This window comes from Oenanthe melanoleuca, chromosome 5 (assembly GCF_029582105.1).
Source record: "Oenanthe melanoleuca isolate GR-GAL-2019-014 chromosome 5, OMel1.0, whole genome shotgun sequence".
Classification (NCBI taxonomy): Eukaryota; Metazoa; Chordata; class Aves; order Passeriformes; family Muscicapidae; genus Oenanthe; species Oenanthe melanoleuca.
In genome coordinates, this window is record NC_079339.1 from 51,627,363 (window position 1) to 51,644,135 (window position 16,773).

The 16,773-nt window shown below is 46.4% G+C and overlaps 1 protein-coding gene across 1 annotated transcript in view; it reads left to right on the plus strand.

Moving 5' to 3' along the window:
- Positions 1-378: 378 nt before the first annotated feature.
- KIF26A (kinesin family member 26A) overlaps positions 379-16,773 on the plus strand; it is a 94,409-nt gene continuing 78,014 nt past the window's right edge. The window contains exons 1-2 of the mRNA XM_056493388.1: positions 379-700; positions 868-1,113. Coding sequence (XP_056349363.1) covers positions 647-700; positions 868-1,113 — 300 coding nt within the window. The 5' untranslated portion in view covers positions 379-646. The remainder of the gene's footprint in view (positions 701-867; positions 1,114-16,773) is intronic.

Consider the following 16,773-nt stretch of genomic DNA (forward strand, 5'->3'; position numbering starts at 1 on the left):
GCAGCCCGCGCAGGAGAGCGGCGGAGCGGGGGGAGCGGAGCCAAGCCCGGCCGGACCCCTGACCCCCGCTGGCAGCTGGTCCGCACCCCCAGCGCCGCTTTTCTGACTCTGTGCCCTGCGGCGGGACCGCACCCCGCGCCCGGCCCTTTTTCCCCACTCCCAAGGAACTTGGGTTTTAGTGTGTGAAGGAAGCAACGACTTAAGTCACATTGATTTTGGCACTGTCCCGTAGGGTCGTTATGAAGTGGCATCTTCTTTCCCTCGCCGCTATCCCAAACCTAAACCCAAGCCCGCCCCGGCCGAGGCTCCCCCGCCCCCCTTACCCCACCCCACCCGCCCCCGCCCAGCTCCTCCTCCCCTGCCCTCGGAGCACTTTTCCAGCTTTTTTTGCCGACGTGCTCCCGTGCTCTCGGTCCTTCCCCGTGCCGCCGTGGGGAGCTCACTCTGCCTCCCTCTCCCATCCCAAACTTCGTCCCGTCTCAACATGGGAGGCAGCATCACCTAGAGCGGCAGCGCGGGCGGCGGGGACCCGGCGCGATCGCTGTTGGCAGCCCTGACCCCGCCATGGGCGCCCCGGGCCGGCGCCGCCGGGCAGCGCGCCCGCACTAGCGGAGCGGAGCGGGGCAGGGGAGCATCCCCCGCTGCCATGATCGCGGCCGCCGGCAGGAAGGCTCTGGGAGCTGATCCCCGGGCGCCGGGGGTAAGTTCCTACAACACTCATCTCCTCCCCGCGGCTGAGCTTTTCCCGTTTTTTTTTTTTTTTTACTCTTCCTCACTTTTTTTTTTTTTTTTTTCCCCTCGCGAGGAGGAGGGTGGGAGCAGCGCTGCCTGCGCGTCCCGCGTTGCTGAGCTGTGCTGTCTCCGCAGGTGGCGGAGGGGAGAGCGGTGCGGGAGCTCTCCCCGCGGAAGAGGCCGCCGGCCGCCGCCGAGGAGGAGCGCTGCGCCAGCCGCCCGCCGCCCGAGGGAGCGGGAGCCGCCGCGGGGGCCGAGCCGCGGCCGCTGGAGCGGGCGGCGGCCGGGGGCTGGTGCCGGAGCTGCCAGGCGCAGCTGGCCGAGCTGAGGAGGCAGGCGGCCCGGCTGGCTGCCGGCGGCTGCCCGCCCAACGCCCCGCTGGTAAGTGCAGCCCGGCACCGCGGGGAAGGGGGCGCGGAGCCTGGCACGGGCTCACAGCTACATCCCCAAAGGATCTGGGAGGGGAGCGTGAGGGCACAGCCGGAGATTTCCAACCGAGGAGGGTTCTTCAAAAGTTCAAGGATTTTCTGGACTTTTATGAAAAAGCGAAACTGTGTGGCTGGAACAGTTAACAATAAAACAGGGAGTTTGGGAAGAGCCGAGGAGCGGCTGTGCAGGTGCCGTCGGGGCCGTCCCAGTGCCCGGTTCCCGGGGAGCTTCCCGTGTCCCCCCGCAGGAGCCGGAGCTGCCCCAGTGCCCGGTTCCCGTGTCCCCCCGCAGGAGCCGGAGCTGCCCCAGTGCCCGGTTCCTGGAGCTCCCCGTGTCCCCGTGGGAGCCAGGGCCGTCCCAGTGCCCGGTTCCCGGAGCTCCCCGTGTCCCCGTGGGAGCCAGGGCCGTCCCAGTGCCCGGTTCCCGTGTCCCCCCGCAGGAGCCGGGGCCACCCAGCCCCGCTGACACCGCCCCGGGGATGCCGGCTCGGTGTGCGACTGGGCTTTGCCTTCATCCTTACTAAGAGAAGCTGCCGGTGGCACGCGTTCAGCTCCTCCTTCCGAGAAGCCCATAAAGTGCAGCTGAGAATCAAACACTTGTGTCTGTGGCGCTGGAGGAAACTTTGAGTGGGATGTGATTTTGCCCTCTGGATGCTTGAATGTGCCTGCCTGGCTGATAGGCTCACTCCTGTCCTTAATGTCCCTCGGGCAAGCACTGGCTGTGTCATTTTCTTCCAGTTTGTGCTGCACGGTGGCACTTAATACCCAGTAGGGAATGGAGAAAGTGCATGAGGATGCCAAGAGGTTCCCTCTAATACAGGTGCAGCTTTATTAGCATGTATTGTAATTGTCTGCACAGCTTTTCCTTCTCATGTTTTTTTTTTTTTTTTTTTTTTTTTTTCTGTCTATCAAAGGCCTTTATTATCTTTGTCCCTTTTTATTTGTCAGAGTAGGTAAAGCAAAGCTTTTGAGAGGTGTAAAAGTATTGATACAGAGTCTTGCCTAGACATCTGAAGAGATCCTGACAATTAGTTGATGGGGCAAAATGCAACAGAAGACCCTGAGCTTCTGTTTCAGGACACACAAAATGTGTGTTGGGGTTTTGATAACGTTTGGAAGTAACGTATTGTTTTCTAAACAATGCTTATCTGGATGTTTGCAAGAATAGGGGGGAGGGTCTGAAGAGGAAGCCAAACCCTACTGACCTTCGTTTTCATTCAAAGAGTTCCTGTATGATCTACAGAATTCCCATTGAATCTAAATATAGTTTTGTTTGGAAGTGCATTGTGGAGCAGTGTCCAAATGCACAGTGAGGTTTGCATTTTCAGGCCAGATCCAAAGCCTTTTGAAATCTACAGGAGTCTCTCTTTTGACTTGCTGCGTTTGGAGCAGGCTCTTATTTCTGTGGTGTAAAAGGTCACATATCTTATCTCATTGGATTCAGGACTGCTGGACCTTTTGTTTTCTGGATTGCTGCAAATGGTGGAAAGTTTAGTTTCCCTTGTGAAGTGCCTGAGATAGGCTGCTTCAATGAGGAGCACAGAAACCCCCGTTCCTGCTGCTGGGGTGGGCCTCTGCCATAAAGAACTGGGTCCTATCTGTGAGCGGATCTCTGCCATGGGAAAAAAAAAAATCCCAGTTTAGGAGTCAGGGGCCTCAGCCAGGTGTTCAGGTGAGGAGACCTGTGAGCAAAGGCCTGTTTGTGTGGTCTCCTTCCTGCAAGTCTCAGGAGACTTCCTTGATAAGCACTCGATGATGGGTAAATTAATCCCCCTTTTCTGCAGGGTTTCAAAGCATGCCCAGGAACGCAGTAAAATGGGAATCATCACAGTGTCAGAACCTCAGCAGACCTGAGCATGGAGTAACAGATACCTGGAATTTACTCACTGTGCAGCATGCAGCAAGGCTCAGTGGCTGAAATTTCTTGAAAACTGCTTTCTCTGACACTTGTGAGACCTGTAGCCTAATTGCAAGCTCAGATTCCCTCCAATCCTGGTGTGGTGAGCAGCTCCTCAGGAAGGAAGATGCAATAAACAGTTGCACTTACTGCCTTGTGAGTGTGAAGTAGCTTAGTGGGAGATAACAGTCAGGGGTTCGGCTACTCAGCTGCTGAGAATTGGCCTTGCAGTGGGAATCTGATGCAATATGTTGGCAGGGTGAGCACTGTGTAATGTCTGTGCCAAAAAGGCAGCTTGCTCGATCCCCCCCTCCTCTCTTTCTTGTTTAATTATATAACAAGACATCTGAAAAAGCAGCTCCTCTCTGGAAGAGTTTCATGCCCATACAATGCAAGTCCAAAGTTTCCTGCAAAGCTCTTCCAATGCACTGTCAAACTAAGCAACTACTGGATGAGTAAACACCAGAAGGCTGCTGCTTGGAGCATGCTGCTCTCAAAGGATTTACCTCCTTTGCCATAATAATTAAGAGATCTTTCAGCACAGATTCAGAAGGGTTTCCACACCTGGTTGAAAACCCTTTGGAAAGGTGGGTGGGTGCCTCTGAGATGAAAGAAGGGCTAGTTTCCTGCTGTTGATATCTTTCCTGATGAAAGAGTGGAGGTGTATTCTCATGTGTGGGGCAGCTGACAAGGGATTGAATTCACATTAGAATAGAAAACCAACATACTGTTTGCAGTCTGCTGGGATAACAAATCTAATTACTTGAGAGGGCTATGATTCATACAGTTTGTGTTGCTATCCTTTCAATTAGACATATTTAAAATATATAAATAATGTAAAGTTTCAGTGCTCAGATGATGTGCATTGATTACAGAATACTGTTAGTTGTTTGTGTCTCTTCAAAGTCCTCCAAATCTCTGTGGACAGCTGATAAAAAGATACACCTCTTTGCTTATGTTAAAACTCTTTAAACAGTCTCCCTAGCACTAGATTTACTGCAGCCTACACTCTCAATTCCCTTCATATTACTGCTGCTGCCTTTACAGTTTTCCACCACAGTGAGGCCTGTGTGTGAATCAAAATGTGATTTCCATTAAGTGTGGATGGAACCAAGCAAAGTTTAATCTGAAATTATCCCAGATTAACATTTTGGTATTACAGTGTTGGCATTAGTTACCAGGTCATGTACTGAACTAATGTAGGAGGGAAAAACAAGGTGTCTTGGTTTATCCCTAATTGAAAGTTTTGCTGGCTGTGTCCCTGGAGAGTTGGTAATGGGATACAGGATCTCCTACTGCCAGGGGTCTGGCTGGAGTGGAGAGCAGGTTGCTGTGCCTGGAAGTTGTTGCTGTTGGCAGCTGTGGGACAATCCATGGGAAATGGGTTGGTGGTCTGTGTTTCACTCCCAGTTGGCGAATAGCCTTGTCACAAACCACAATTACCACTAATTGGCATTATTGTTGGCAGTTTCAGGGAGACACTGAGGACTGAATGGGATGTAGATTAAATTGGTAATAATATTACTTAGCACCTAAATTCTTCATTGTGCTTCATAAATGCTAATTAATCAATTTGTGTGATTGCCCCTGTTAGGTAAAACCCAAACATGCTGTCATTTCTGAAGAGGTGTGTGCCAGGGTGAGGTGTGTGTCTCCAGAAGGAAGTGGAGAGGCAGGGACTGTTCAGTATGAGAGATGTGCTCTTGTAGCTGCATTTCTGGAGGTAAACTGTGCTGCCTCTGGCACAGGCAATAGCCTTTAGGATATACAGCTACTGTAAAATGGTTTTAGCTAATCCCTTATGAGCAGAGGAAAAAATCTCTCCTGGTGTTAGGAATACACTCACAGATGCAACTACATCCACAGAAGGGATTTATACTGGTGTAAATATTTTGGTTGTAGAAAAGTAATGCTTGTGCCCAGGTATACTGTATTAGAAGAATTTTTTATTGGTACTGAAAGGAGGCCAAGACCAGCAGAAGTTCACTTTGAAAGTGATTAGCTTTGATGATCATGTTTGTCCCAGCCCAGGGATTCAGACACTGCATTTCACTTATCCCCATCCACCCTCACCCCCTGACACCCCCAGCCTGAGCAGTTTATACTGTACCTACTGCCAGTGCAGGCAGGTGCTAAAGGCAACATCAAACAGAGCAGAAACATTCTTTTTGTGATATAGCTTGAGTTCAGGAAGTTCTTGCTGTCTTTGTTTTTTAAGAGCTTCTTTTCTTCCCTGTTCTGTTGTTTTAATTTTTTATCCCCATTGCATTATCTGCACTGTGTGTTACATGAGGCACACCACTGGATGGCTTCCAAGGGCCTGAAGGACCAAGAAGAGCGTGGCTGTATTGCTGGTGGGGTTGGCAATCTTTGTTCCTCAATACCTGGAAAGTCCTGTGCTCCCAGTTGCCCAGGTAAACTGCAGCTGGGTACAAAGGGTCACACTGCCAGCCCTGGTCTGCAGGGAGCCTCAGTCACCAGGACAGGTTATGCCTTTGTTGCTGGTGAGCCATGAATCATTTGAGGGAGCTAAGCAAGTCCTGGCCTGCTGTATCCTTGTCAGGGCTCAGTGTTACACCAGCCAGAGTTGGAGGAATCTCTGGTGCTCTGGAAAAAGAGGGAAGATGGCACTGGCTTTAGATGTGCTGTTTATGTGGCTGTGTCACCTGTGCAGATGCCAGGCAGCACTGCTGGATGAGCTCCCACACTCCTCCTTCTGGCCAAAGTGGTGGTCTCTTGGTGGCACACCTGTGTGTGCTGCTGATGGCATCACCTGAAGGGGAGATGAAAAACAGAGTTTTGGGATGGGAAGGCTCTTTCCTGTGGGTTTCTCCTGTATGCTAAATAACTCCCCCATGTTTCCACCACAGCAGAACTAGGGAAGGAGGGTTTAATAGGATGGATGTTCACTGCACTTTTTCTCCCCATACTTCTGCATTAATCCCAGCTGTTCCCTCATTGTCCCAGATGGCTCCATAAGAGGGAGCATCTTCTCTGCAGCTGCACAGTTTGGTTGACAGTAAGCTAGTACTTAGACATCTGGCTTCTGCCAAACAGCTAACAACACGTGGGTACTGCCCAATATCTCTCATAGTTTGTGGGAGTTGTAGGAACTTTTTCTGAGCCTTCTACCTAAATTTAAAGTCATTTGACAGGTTCAAAAGCTGTTAAGGAGGGCTGTCAGTAAGAATGATGGGAACAAGGACCATGCAGTAGTTCTTACTGCTTTGGGAAACCAGGCCGAGAGGACAGGCATGGGATTGAGGACTGTAGTCTTGATGTGTGAGAGTCAGGGATGCTTTGTAATTCCCACCTTGGCCACTCTGATGGCCTGAAATTGAGGCAAGGAGAGCTCATGTGATCTCTGGCTGCCAGTACCTGTCTCCTCACTGTGCATTGTTGGGTGTTCCAGGAGCCTGTGCTGCGTGTGGAGGACCCTGGCAGAGGCTCTGTGTCCTGAGTGTTTTTCTGCAGGGTCATGCTTCCCAGAAAGAACAAGGATTCAGAGCACAAGGGGGCTTCTTGCAAGACTTGAGGTGCATGTGCAATTGGTCTAAGCTTTTAGGAGCAGTCCCTGGCTTCATTGAGTTTTCCTGCCTGTGCCCATTGTTTTCTGTTAGTGTCTCACTCCTTACTAGTGGGGTAGCCCTTACTGCCTGGAATTTGGGAGTCACAGTGGTGACACAGCTGAGTCTTGACTAAGTTCGGAGTCCTCTGTTACATAGGGGCTCTTCTTATTGTCATGGGAGGTCTTTGTGCAACTGGGTTGATGTGGATAAGGGGAATTGAGTGGGAGAGCTGTCTCTTACAGGTTGCTCTCTAGAGGAATCCAATTTTCATGGCTCTTTACAAGCACTAAATGCACCTTAAAATGTTCTATATTTAACATTTCAAAAAGGTGTAAGTGGAGAAGTAATGTCTTCGTTAATAAATACGAAACTACGGGGCATTTTTTTAAGATGCACATTTAATATTTAATTTTGTGAGAGAGGCTCTTGCAGAGACTTGGCTGTGGAGTGCTCCAGGCAATGAGCTCAGATGTGGATTTCAGGTACGTGTGCAGTCTAATAACAGGGTTAGTGACAGCACTGTGTCAGATGTGTTGACATGAGCAGTTCCCTCCTGTGACTGGCGCAGTCGTTCCCCGTGTGACAGCGCGGGCTGCGGAAACTAATTGTAATGAGTTTGCTTTAGACGCTTAGGATTTTCAAGCATGCCCTTTTAAAGTACAGGTGAGAGGGATTATCTTGCAGTTTGGATGCTGGAGGCAAGAGACCTTCTCACTGGGGGATCTGGAGTGGGGGAGTGGGGATTGCACAATTAGCTGAAGGTACTGTGGTCTCCCGGGTAGCCGAGGGTAATTAGTGTTTCTCTGGCTCTTTCTCTGGCTAATTCCTTCAGCACCCTGCCCTATTAGGGGAAAGGGAGGAAACACATAAACCATTTCAAAATCCCAGGGGGTGGAAAAGAGCATCTGCTCCTAACATCTGAGGTTACTTTGAACCTGTTGAAATATGTAGTAGCTGCTTTATTGTTTTTGCCAAGAGTTTCCACCTACAGTGATCCCAACCTCTGACTTGTTAACAGTGAGGTTGTTGCAGGCAGTAGTCATCCTCCTCCTCTTCCCTGGCTCACAGCAGCTGACGGTGGCTGCTGCCCTGGACCTGGCACTGCAGGGTACAGGAGTGGGGATGACTGAAACCAACAAGATTTTCTTTCTTTTTTATGTTTCCCCCCAAGACCAGGATTATCCTGTTCACAGTTGCTGCATGTGTCTCCTGCTGCTCGGGTACCCCAAAATAGCTGCACTCTGTAGTCTGAGCTGTCCTTGCCACAGTGAAGATGCTGATGTAGGGAAGAGCCAGGTTAGTCCCTGGGTTTTCAGCTGGCATGTGAACATTTTGTCATGAAAAGTGAGCAGAGATTTTGCTTCACCCTGGTTAGACAAGGAGAATCTCTCTGAAAGCGTCTCCATGTCTTAAGGAATATTTTTCCATGCCAGTGATGTTCCCTTTCTCAAACCTGGATTACCTTCAGGAACTAGATCTGTTTGGATATTGGTCACACCGAGTATGGCAGGCAGCTGTCCAGTTGGAAGTACTGTATCTGCTCTTTATGATTTACTGGAAATCAGTGGAATTTAACTTGTCTGGATATTTGTCTTCTTGCCCTCTGACTGCAGACCTGCAGCACTGGAATAACTATTTTGTATTCATGTGTCCAAATATCCCCAAGTGGAAGAGGCATCATTAGGAGGGTGGGAATCTTGTCTGGTATTGGCTGTGCTTGTGATCAGGACCTGCCTGACTTCTTTTACAAGTGTCTACTAATTTTGTATAGTGACTTAAGGGAGAAAACTTGAGCCTTACTTTAAGGAGAATCATACCTCCTGTTGCTTCTCTTAACAGGAATTGTCCTACTGCAGGGATGCAAAATCTGAATTAATCCTTGGATCTGTCACTGAGTCTGTGAATTTGGGCAAGCAGCTTAATATCCATGGGCTTAATTTCTCCTTTGCTCAGCAAAGAGAAAATGCTTCCATCTTTTGTTCATTTCCAGTAAAAACATTTTTTTTATGGTGGAGACTCTCTTGCTTGTCTCATTAAGCATCATCAAATGCTGTTAGTAGAGCTGATCACTCCTGTAATGTGCATAATAAGAATATATAACATAGGGACATGTTATATAACATAGAAAACAGTGGACTCTGTGACTTGCAACTGACCTTTCAGGTCAGGTGTCTGGAAGGAGTTTCTGGAACTGGGGTCACTGCAACAGCAGAAAGAGCTGAAAAAGCCAGGGACTTCAGGTAAACTGTAAAGTAGTAACAGATAGTCCTGAAAATCTGCTAGTTCATCAGGAGAGGAGTGGTGAGGCTGGAAGGAGACTGAAGGTCTGTGGTGTGTGTCCAGTTGAAGTGGAGCTTCAGCAAGCAGCAGGTATCAGATCAGGAACAGGGGTTAGAGCTGTGCTGATGGTACCTAAAAAGGTGTTATCTGCATACTGCACAATGCCTCCCTGTGATGAAACTGGGAAGCTGCCTTTTGGAAATGTGATGTGGCCTTGTGGACTGGGGGCTCTCAGTGGCTTCAGTCCCTCCCACTGCTGTTGGAGTTTATGCCAAGGTGTATTAATTAATAGTTTTTCTTTATGTTTTACTTTTAAATTGAAAGAAAGCTCAATTTTATAGAGGAACTTAAGAGCAAAGGTTCAAATTATTATTGGTATAATTTGGAATATGGTGGGAAAATGTCACTTAGCAGGAGTAATATATTCTTTTCTAGGATAAGCTAAAGGGAATGTAAATCTTTGGCATATAGTTCTTTGGACTGACTTTGCTTTGAAACTGCTTGAGCCTTTAAGACATAGCTGGCAGATGTTCATTCTCATGTAGGAGAAAGAAGTGTTTAGTATAAATATATCCATCTATTTTAGGCAGCATAATGCCATTGTTGTGTGTTTGTTTTATCACCAAGAGTCTGGCTGCTGTATGCATTACCCTTATGTACAGTGAATCAGAGAAATCTCAGCTCTTGCTCACAGAAAGAGGCTTATTGAGTACAACCCTCCTTCTTTGAGTCAAGTCTTGAAATTTGTCTTTGATCAGCATTCCTGGAGTTTGTAAGCTGCTCTGGGTTTTGGCTGGGCTGGGCTGCTATTACCAAACATTAATACCTGTGCAGGATTGACTGGAGCACCAGACAGCTGTGGGAAGATGATCAATTTTCATTTACTCTTGGCACATCTTCCCCTGATGCTGCTGAGGGATTTTACACTGCTGGGTGAATGGGATGAGAGGCCCAGTACAAAACTGAAATGTGATACTTCTGGCTAGGCTGGGCATAGACTTGGCTTTCAGCATGGAATGGTGAAAGAGGAGCATTAGTAATGGTTCTCACAGCATTCAAAAGGTTATGTTTAAATGTGTTTCCTGTTCTATTGCAACATACCATTTGTTACAACATGGTTTGTGTTGCTGTCTGTGTGCATAAATTCATCAGTGCTGATTATACTGTAAATGGGCAGCGTTTGGCTTTGTGTTTGAACTCATTTGGGATGTTAAATGTACTCAGTTTGTATTGTGTTCTGGTTTTATTGCCTTATGTTGTTCTCACTGTATTGTATGTTGTAGCATGTCCTTTTGGCATTGCTGCTTTTCTCCTGCATCTCAGAATACAGCAGTTTCCTACAGCTTGCACATGGCTTTATCAAGTAAAAATTTCTTCTCAGGGGTTGTCTGGTGCTTTTGCGTCTTGTGTAGCTCCTGAGGAGTTCAGGGATGGTGTCTATACCCATGGCACATCACATGGCTTTCAGCAGAGTGGTGCTGCTGAGTGTTTTGGAGGAGGTGAGACTGCTGAAGTGGTTGAGATCAGTGGCACGATGCCAGACTGGTGGCACCTGTCCAATTCCCACCCCAAAGCAGGAGCTGTCTCTGGAGACTGTGGAATGTCACAGTCATAACAACTGTCAGAAACTTGAGGGCTGACAGGTTGTGTCTAGGGTCAGGAAATCTGGTCATCCTTGTTTGAGTCACTCTGCTCCTCCTGGGTCACCCTTGGTGTTCCCATACTGCTGGGAACTGCTGGCTCCAGGGAAACACTCATTAATGATGGGAAACAAATCTGCTCTACAAAGTTTGGCCTTTGAAGGATGGAGGTGAAGGACAGATGTCTTTGTCACTCTCATTTCTGGTCAATGCTTGGTGCTATTTCTCTGGTCAGTGAGCAGAAGATGGAAGGGCTGGTTTGTCCAAAATACCCTTTTTAGAAGATGTACCTTAGTGTGATCTACAGGTACTGCAGAGCTTATCTAAGCCATCTTGAAAAATATGCTGTGGGCAAAACATGGGGCAGGATTTGGCCTATAACTGTTTTGCCTGTAGCTTGAAATTCAGAGTTAAACCCAGAATCTCAGTTAAAATGTTCAGGTGTTAGTGTAACTTGTGTAATTGTAAATTATGAACTATTTGTTTGTCTTTCTCTGAAGATTTTGTTGCAAAGGCAGGCAAATACATTTGACATTCCTCCAACAAGCTCTCACATGGGTAATTTTGTGTGGATGATTGAGTGGCATGGAAGCACTGTAAGATATCGTACTTTTGTGGATTTTGTAAAGAGGAGATACAGTTGAAATAATTCATAATATACACAGAATCTCAGCAGACTGCTGAGAGAGCTTCTTTCAGCAATTACCTGTAAGAATAAAGTAAAAAGCATTTATTATTGATATTCACTTTTTATATGAAAAGAAATATTCTTTCTGATACTTTAAATTTTTTATTTGTTGCCTCCAAAGGAGTGTAGAGCAAGACAAATATGTTCAAGGAAGAAAAAGATATGAGTTAATACATTAAGTTTACATATTTTTCGTTTGATGGATTTATGGTTTTTAATTACATCTTCATGTCTTGCACTGGGATCCCTGGGGGCCCTTTCTGAGTTTCATACTTGTACTCTTGTACACAAGAGATGCTTTAACCTGCCACCTCGTGCATCTTACTGCTGCTCGACTGACCCCTGCTGAAGTTACTTGTTCTTCAAGTTTAAAATCTGAGACTTCCACAAAGAGCTCAATTATTAGAATATTTGTGTGGCTGAGAGAGTTTCTCATGCTGTCATGTTGTGCAACACAGGCTGTGAATGGGTTTCTCTGATTTTTGTGTGGGAGGTGGAGTTTGTGCTCAGCATTTGCTCAGTTGATCTCAAGGAGCAACACCCTGGCTCAGTCCTACAGGCTCCCTGAGGGCAGTTTGGCAGTGGGAAGTAGTCATGTCTTTGGTAACAGCCCTTTGGGGAGCCATAGCTGGGTTTAGGGAGGAGTATTTTCAGCATGCATCATCCTGAATGTGCATCTCCCGACTTCTGTCTCCGGTTACATGCAACGCTGGATTTTCATCTCCTAGCAGTTTGCATCGTGGTTCTTCTGTTGGCAGTGGAATCAATAACCTGTGTTAACAGGTGCAAAATGAAGCCTGTTTGCTCTGTGCAGTTTCAGTTGATTTACATGGGTGAATTGCAGAGGAAGCCAGGCTGCAGAACTGGTCAATGTTTATTCCAAATCCATCTCTCCGTGTTGGTACCATTACCTCTGTCTGCTTTTCTCCAGCCCATCCTCTTCATTTTTCTGTTCACTGGGAACATAATTACCTGTTTATGTGTATGTGTGTGGAAGTAGTGTCAGGATCTGTTTTTTATAACAATGAAAACTTATTGAAGAGGCAGCAATCTCTGGCTGACAATATTCAGGCTTTCCAAAAGAAACTTGCTTTTGGGACTGACAAGGAGCATGAATATTCAGGCACAACTTGAACTCCTGTTCTCAGATTTGTGCTGTGTGTTCTTTTATTATTCTGGTCATGGCTGCTCATAAGCGCATACAGCTCAAAAGCAAAATATCTCTGTGCTATAAAAATTTAGCTGGGTTTCATCTTCTTATTGCCAAGTCTTTTGATGACATGAAAGATGTGTTATATGCAGGATTGGCTTTCTGACTCACCCTGAGTTCTTCACTGAGTGTTTTATTCTTGTGGGAGGGTTTGGCTGTTGGAGGATTGGGTGCAGTGAGAAGTGTGGAGTAGATAGTTGAAGAACTGAAATGCAGAACACTTAACCCTGGGAAGTGAACACAAGTGAGAACACAAAGGCATTGTCCTCTGAGGTGCTTCATTGGAAGTCTCTACTTTTTTGTTCTGTTTTTACAGTTTTTATTTTAATTTCTTGTGTTAGAATCGTGGAATATCCTGTGTTAGAAGGTCCAACTCCAGGCCCAGGACAGGACCACTCCAAGAATCACAGCACACTGGTCCAGGCTCAATCTGATTTTTCCTTCTTGTTGCTGTAGCAACAGTCCTGTTTGCTAGTGTTAGAAAATTGTCCATGGCATTCTGTCCTCCTAAGAGGCTGTGCTTGTGCTTTCCTTGGGAAAGCTGTCTCACTGAGCATAATGGTAAGAAATGGTCCACCTGCTGCTAAGGAAGTGAGCTGAAAATGTCTGGTTATTCAATGAGAAAAAAAACATAGATTCACTGAGTGAAAAACATACTTCTTTCTGTACCTGAACAGGATTCCTGAAGTCTGTGCAACAACAGAGAGTTAAGGTAATCCTGATCTTACAGAGTGAGTTAACCCAGGAGTTTTGCAGCTCAGTTGAGTACAATACAGGAGTGACATCAGTGAGAGATTAGAATAAGCTCTGTTATCTTCAAAGGCTGTTTACTTAGTGGTTGGAGAATCGCTGTGTTTGTAGGCAGAGGTAGGAAATGTCCTGGGGCAGGTGGGAGCTGACAGCATTACACAGAGCATGAAGTGTTTCTGCTCATGCATCCCTGCATTGCCTGCTGGCTGCCACTGCCTTTGTGTACACCACCCATGCAGAGATCTTGAAGAGATTGCCAAGGTTATTTTGGATGCTGAACACTGAATCCAAGGAGCATCCTTCATTTCTACAAATCTTGGAACAGATCAGTGGTATTTTTCTTAAGTTTTCCTTAAAATACTGGTGAGAAGTATTTTAAAAATCTCAGAATTGAGTTCTGAGGATAGTTACCTACCCTTGTGTATTTCAACTGTTGCATTTTATCACAAGAAAGACAATTTGGGTTTGGGTTTTTGGATGATTCTTGGTGCAGCTCTTGGGTCTTTTCTGCAGTATTCCTTTTGACATCAGTTAAGTTACTTCTGATCTCCAGAAAGAGAACAACCTGATTTGCAGATTTATGAATAAAAGCTGCAATAAACTTAATTTGGAGCCCACTGGGATGCATGTCCCACATGCAAGTGTTTAGCAAGTCCTTTTTTTCTCATGAAAACATCCCTGTAAAAGTGGTCTTGAAAGTGAATTTTTGCCTCATTGGCATTTTTCAAAAGACAAAACACAGATGTAGTGTTCCAGGCAGATATATTCTTGTTCCCAGCTGTTTTGAATGCTCATTTGATGTTAAGTCTTTGTTCAATCCAGTCCTATGTCATTAATGACTCTGGAGTAAGTAGGTATGCAGAGCTGGAGGAAATCCTGTTTTATGTGTTCCTATTCTAGGAGAGCCTCAGAAAGAATAACAATAATGCAGCTCAGTGAGGTAATGGGTAAACATAGTAAGAAATAAAACGTGCTTGCTCCTTACTGAAGCAGAAAAATAGCTTATGAAGCATAATGTCTTTGATAAGTGTAGATAATCTGACCTGCCTTAGTGTGTGGATTAAGACATTAGCTGGGGAAGGTGAAATGGCTTCTTGTAAAGAACCTGTCCCTCTGGTTGTAAAGGAGGTGTCAGCAAATGTTAATGAGAATTAAAAAGGAGTGGGAGCCCAGTCATAACCCAGCAGAGTCACATGAGAGGCTCTCCCTGGTCAGTGAATTCCCACCTGAGGTCCAGGGCTGTGTTGGGCAGTTCAGCCTCCCCCTGACTCCAGGTGGGTGCTGCTTCCAGGCAAAGGGTGGGTGGTGCAGAGCAAAGCTTGGGTCTGTAGGTGTCCTCTTCATGGTCCTCCCAAGATGCTGTGGGAAGGAGAAAATGGGAGCATCCCCCAGCTTTTCCTTCCCTCTGCTGGGTGAAGCTTAGGGTAGTGTTCGTTTCCAAGAGGAGCCAGGGTTCTTGTAGGAAGTTCTTCATCAAGTTCTGGAGGAAGTTAAGGCTGGATTTAGAGCTTTTGAGCTGGTCAATGGATGGATAGCAGATAAAAAAGAGGATGAATATTTTGTGGACTGCTTTTCTTTGAGAAGAAAATGTGAAATTGTGTAGTTTTTCCATCACCCAGCTTCCACAGCAGCATGTGTGAATACAGCGAAACATCTGAACTCCAGCCCACTCACACTGTGCTGCAGGCCTCCCCAGGGGCCCAGGGCAATTCAGCTAGCATTACATTTTTAGATAAGCTTACCCCATTTAGCACATGCATTTTGATCAGCCTGTGATTACAGACCAGTGACTTGCATGCATATGTACCAGAGCCCTGGTGTTGGTGTTCCTTAGATATGCACTGGTTTTATGGACATTAATCTGGTGTGTGCACTTCAACTGTATTTCTGTTTCTCTACCTTCATCTTTTTGGCTGCAAAACAGCAGAGATCCCTTTTCCTTGAGTGAGTAGGCAGAATCATACTTGTGACATATTTTAAGACTGCTTAGAAGATATAAACTTCTTCAAGTGCTTGTGATCTATCTAGTTTTGCTTTGATTCCTTAAATGTCAGCTACTCTGAACAGTTCTAGGATTTTCCTCCTTTATTTGGGAAGTGTCAATTGATGAGAAGGCAGCTGATGTGCTGAAAGCATCACTCCCTTAGGAATTTGGTGTGTGAAGTGTTTAGCTGGGAAGAGAGCCCTGTGACAGTTACCCTTTTGTTTTTGTTTTCTTTTGCTTTTCTCCCCCTCCCTCCCTCTGCAAAAGCTTCGGTTTTGCCCGGCTGGTTTAATGGTTGAAGAATGCTGCAGCTCTGTTCAGCTGTGCAATGCCTTTCAGGTAGTGAGAGGTATCTGAGGAAGGAGAGGGATCCCATGGGAGTAACTGGCTGGCACTTGGTTGACCTAATCTGCTGGGTCTATACATAGTCCCAGCTCCTGCCAGGAGAGCATCTGGTGCTGCAGCAGCAGCCGGGGGTGTGACCCCTGCTGGTACCTGCGTGGGCATGTGCCTCCCTACCTGTCTGGGGTGTGGCTGCCTCCAGCACCTCCTGTGCTCCTGGAGAAGGCAGCTCCTTCAGGGGACCTTGGCTGGGTGGAAGGAGCTGTTGGAGCCCTGCTGGCAGGAGGGAACTGGGATACCTGAGCGTGTCTTGTGTAGAGGAGCAGCTGGTCTGGCTCCCTTATGCACACAGTGCAGCGCTCAGGGGAGGGGAGGGAAGGGTGGAAATGCATTTGGCATCACCAGCTTGTAAATGCCTGGTGGAAAGTGCAAGGTGGGAGGTGGCTTGAAGCATCTCCCTCTCCTAGACCCCAGCTGTGTTTCTGCTCCAGGAGGGGCTCCAGGAAGGATGGAAACCATCCAATTGCTGCTGCTTTCCAGAAACACTTGAGATCAGAGTCTTAGGAGTGTGTATCACCTCTCATGTATCCTGCTTGTTTCAGGTTATGTTGTGATGGCAGTCCTGATGATTATCTCATTTTAATTTTCAAGAGCATGATGTATGTGGATCCACCTACTGCGCTCAGAGATTTCACTGGGAGATTAGAGACATGTTTAGGAAATTAGTAATGAGAGAAAAACACGTAATTAAAAATGATATCAGTTTGGAAGCTCATCCATCTTCAGCCAGCTTGCTGGAAGAGAAAGAAGTCTTACACAATGCCTAGTGGTGGGAAAATGCATTTGGCTCTCCACATTTTAAACAGGAAGGAACTATTTAAATGACAGACTTACAATAGTAATTGGGGCATTTACTTTTGAACACTGGATAACATATTGTAGATGAATAATACTGCAGTAATTCTGTATAAAGTTAAGGCAGATCTTGCTGTATTTGTTTACTTTTAATGATACCTTCACACAATTTTTTTAGAACTTATTTGGAGCCTTTCTAAAACAATTGGGTAATTGTACTGAAAATAGCATTCATATTTTGAGGTAGTCATATTTACATATGCCAAATATTGTCTGTAGCATTATGAGGATGCACACTTAACAATTTATTTGTTTCCTGAGATACGCAATTTTATGTGAAATGTCTGAAATTCAAAATCTGCAACAGAATTTTAGCTCTTCATCTCCAATGACCATTA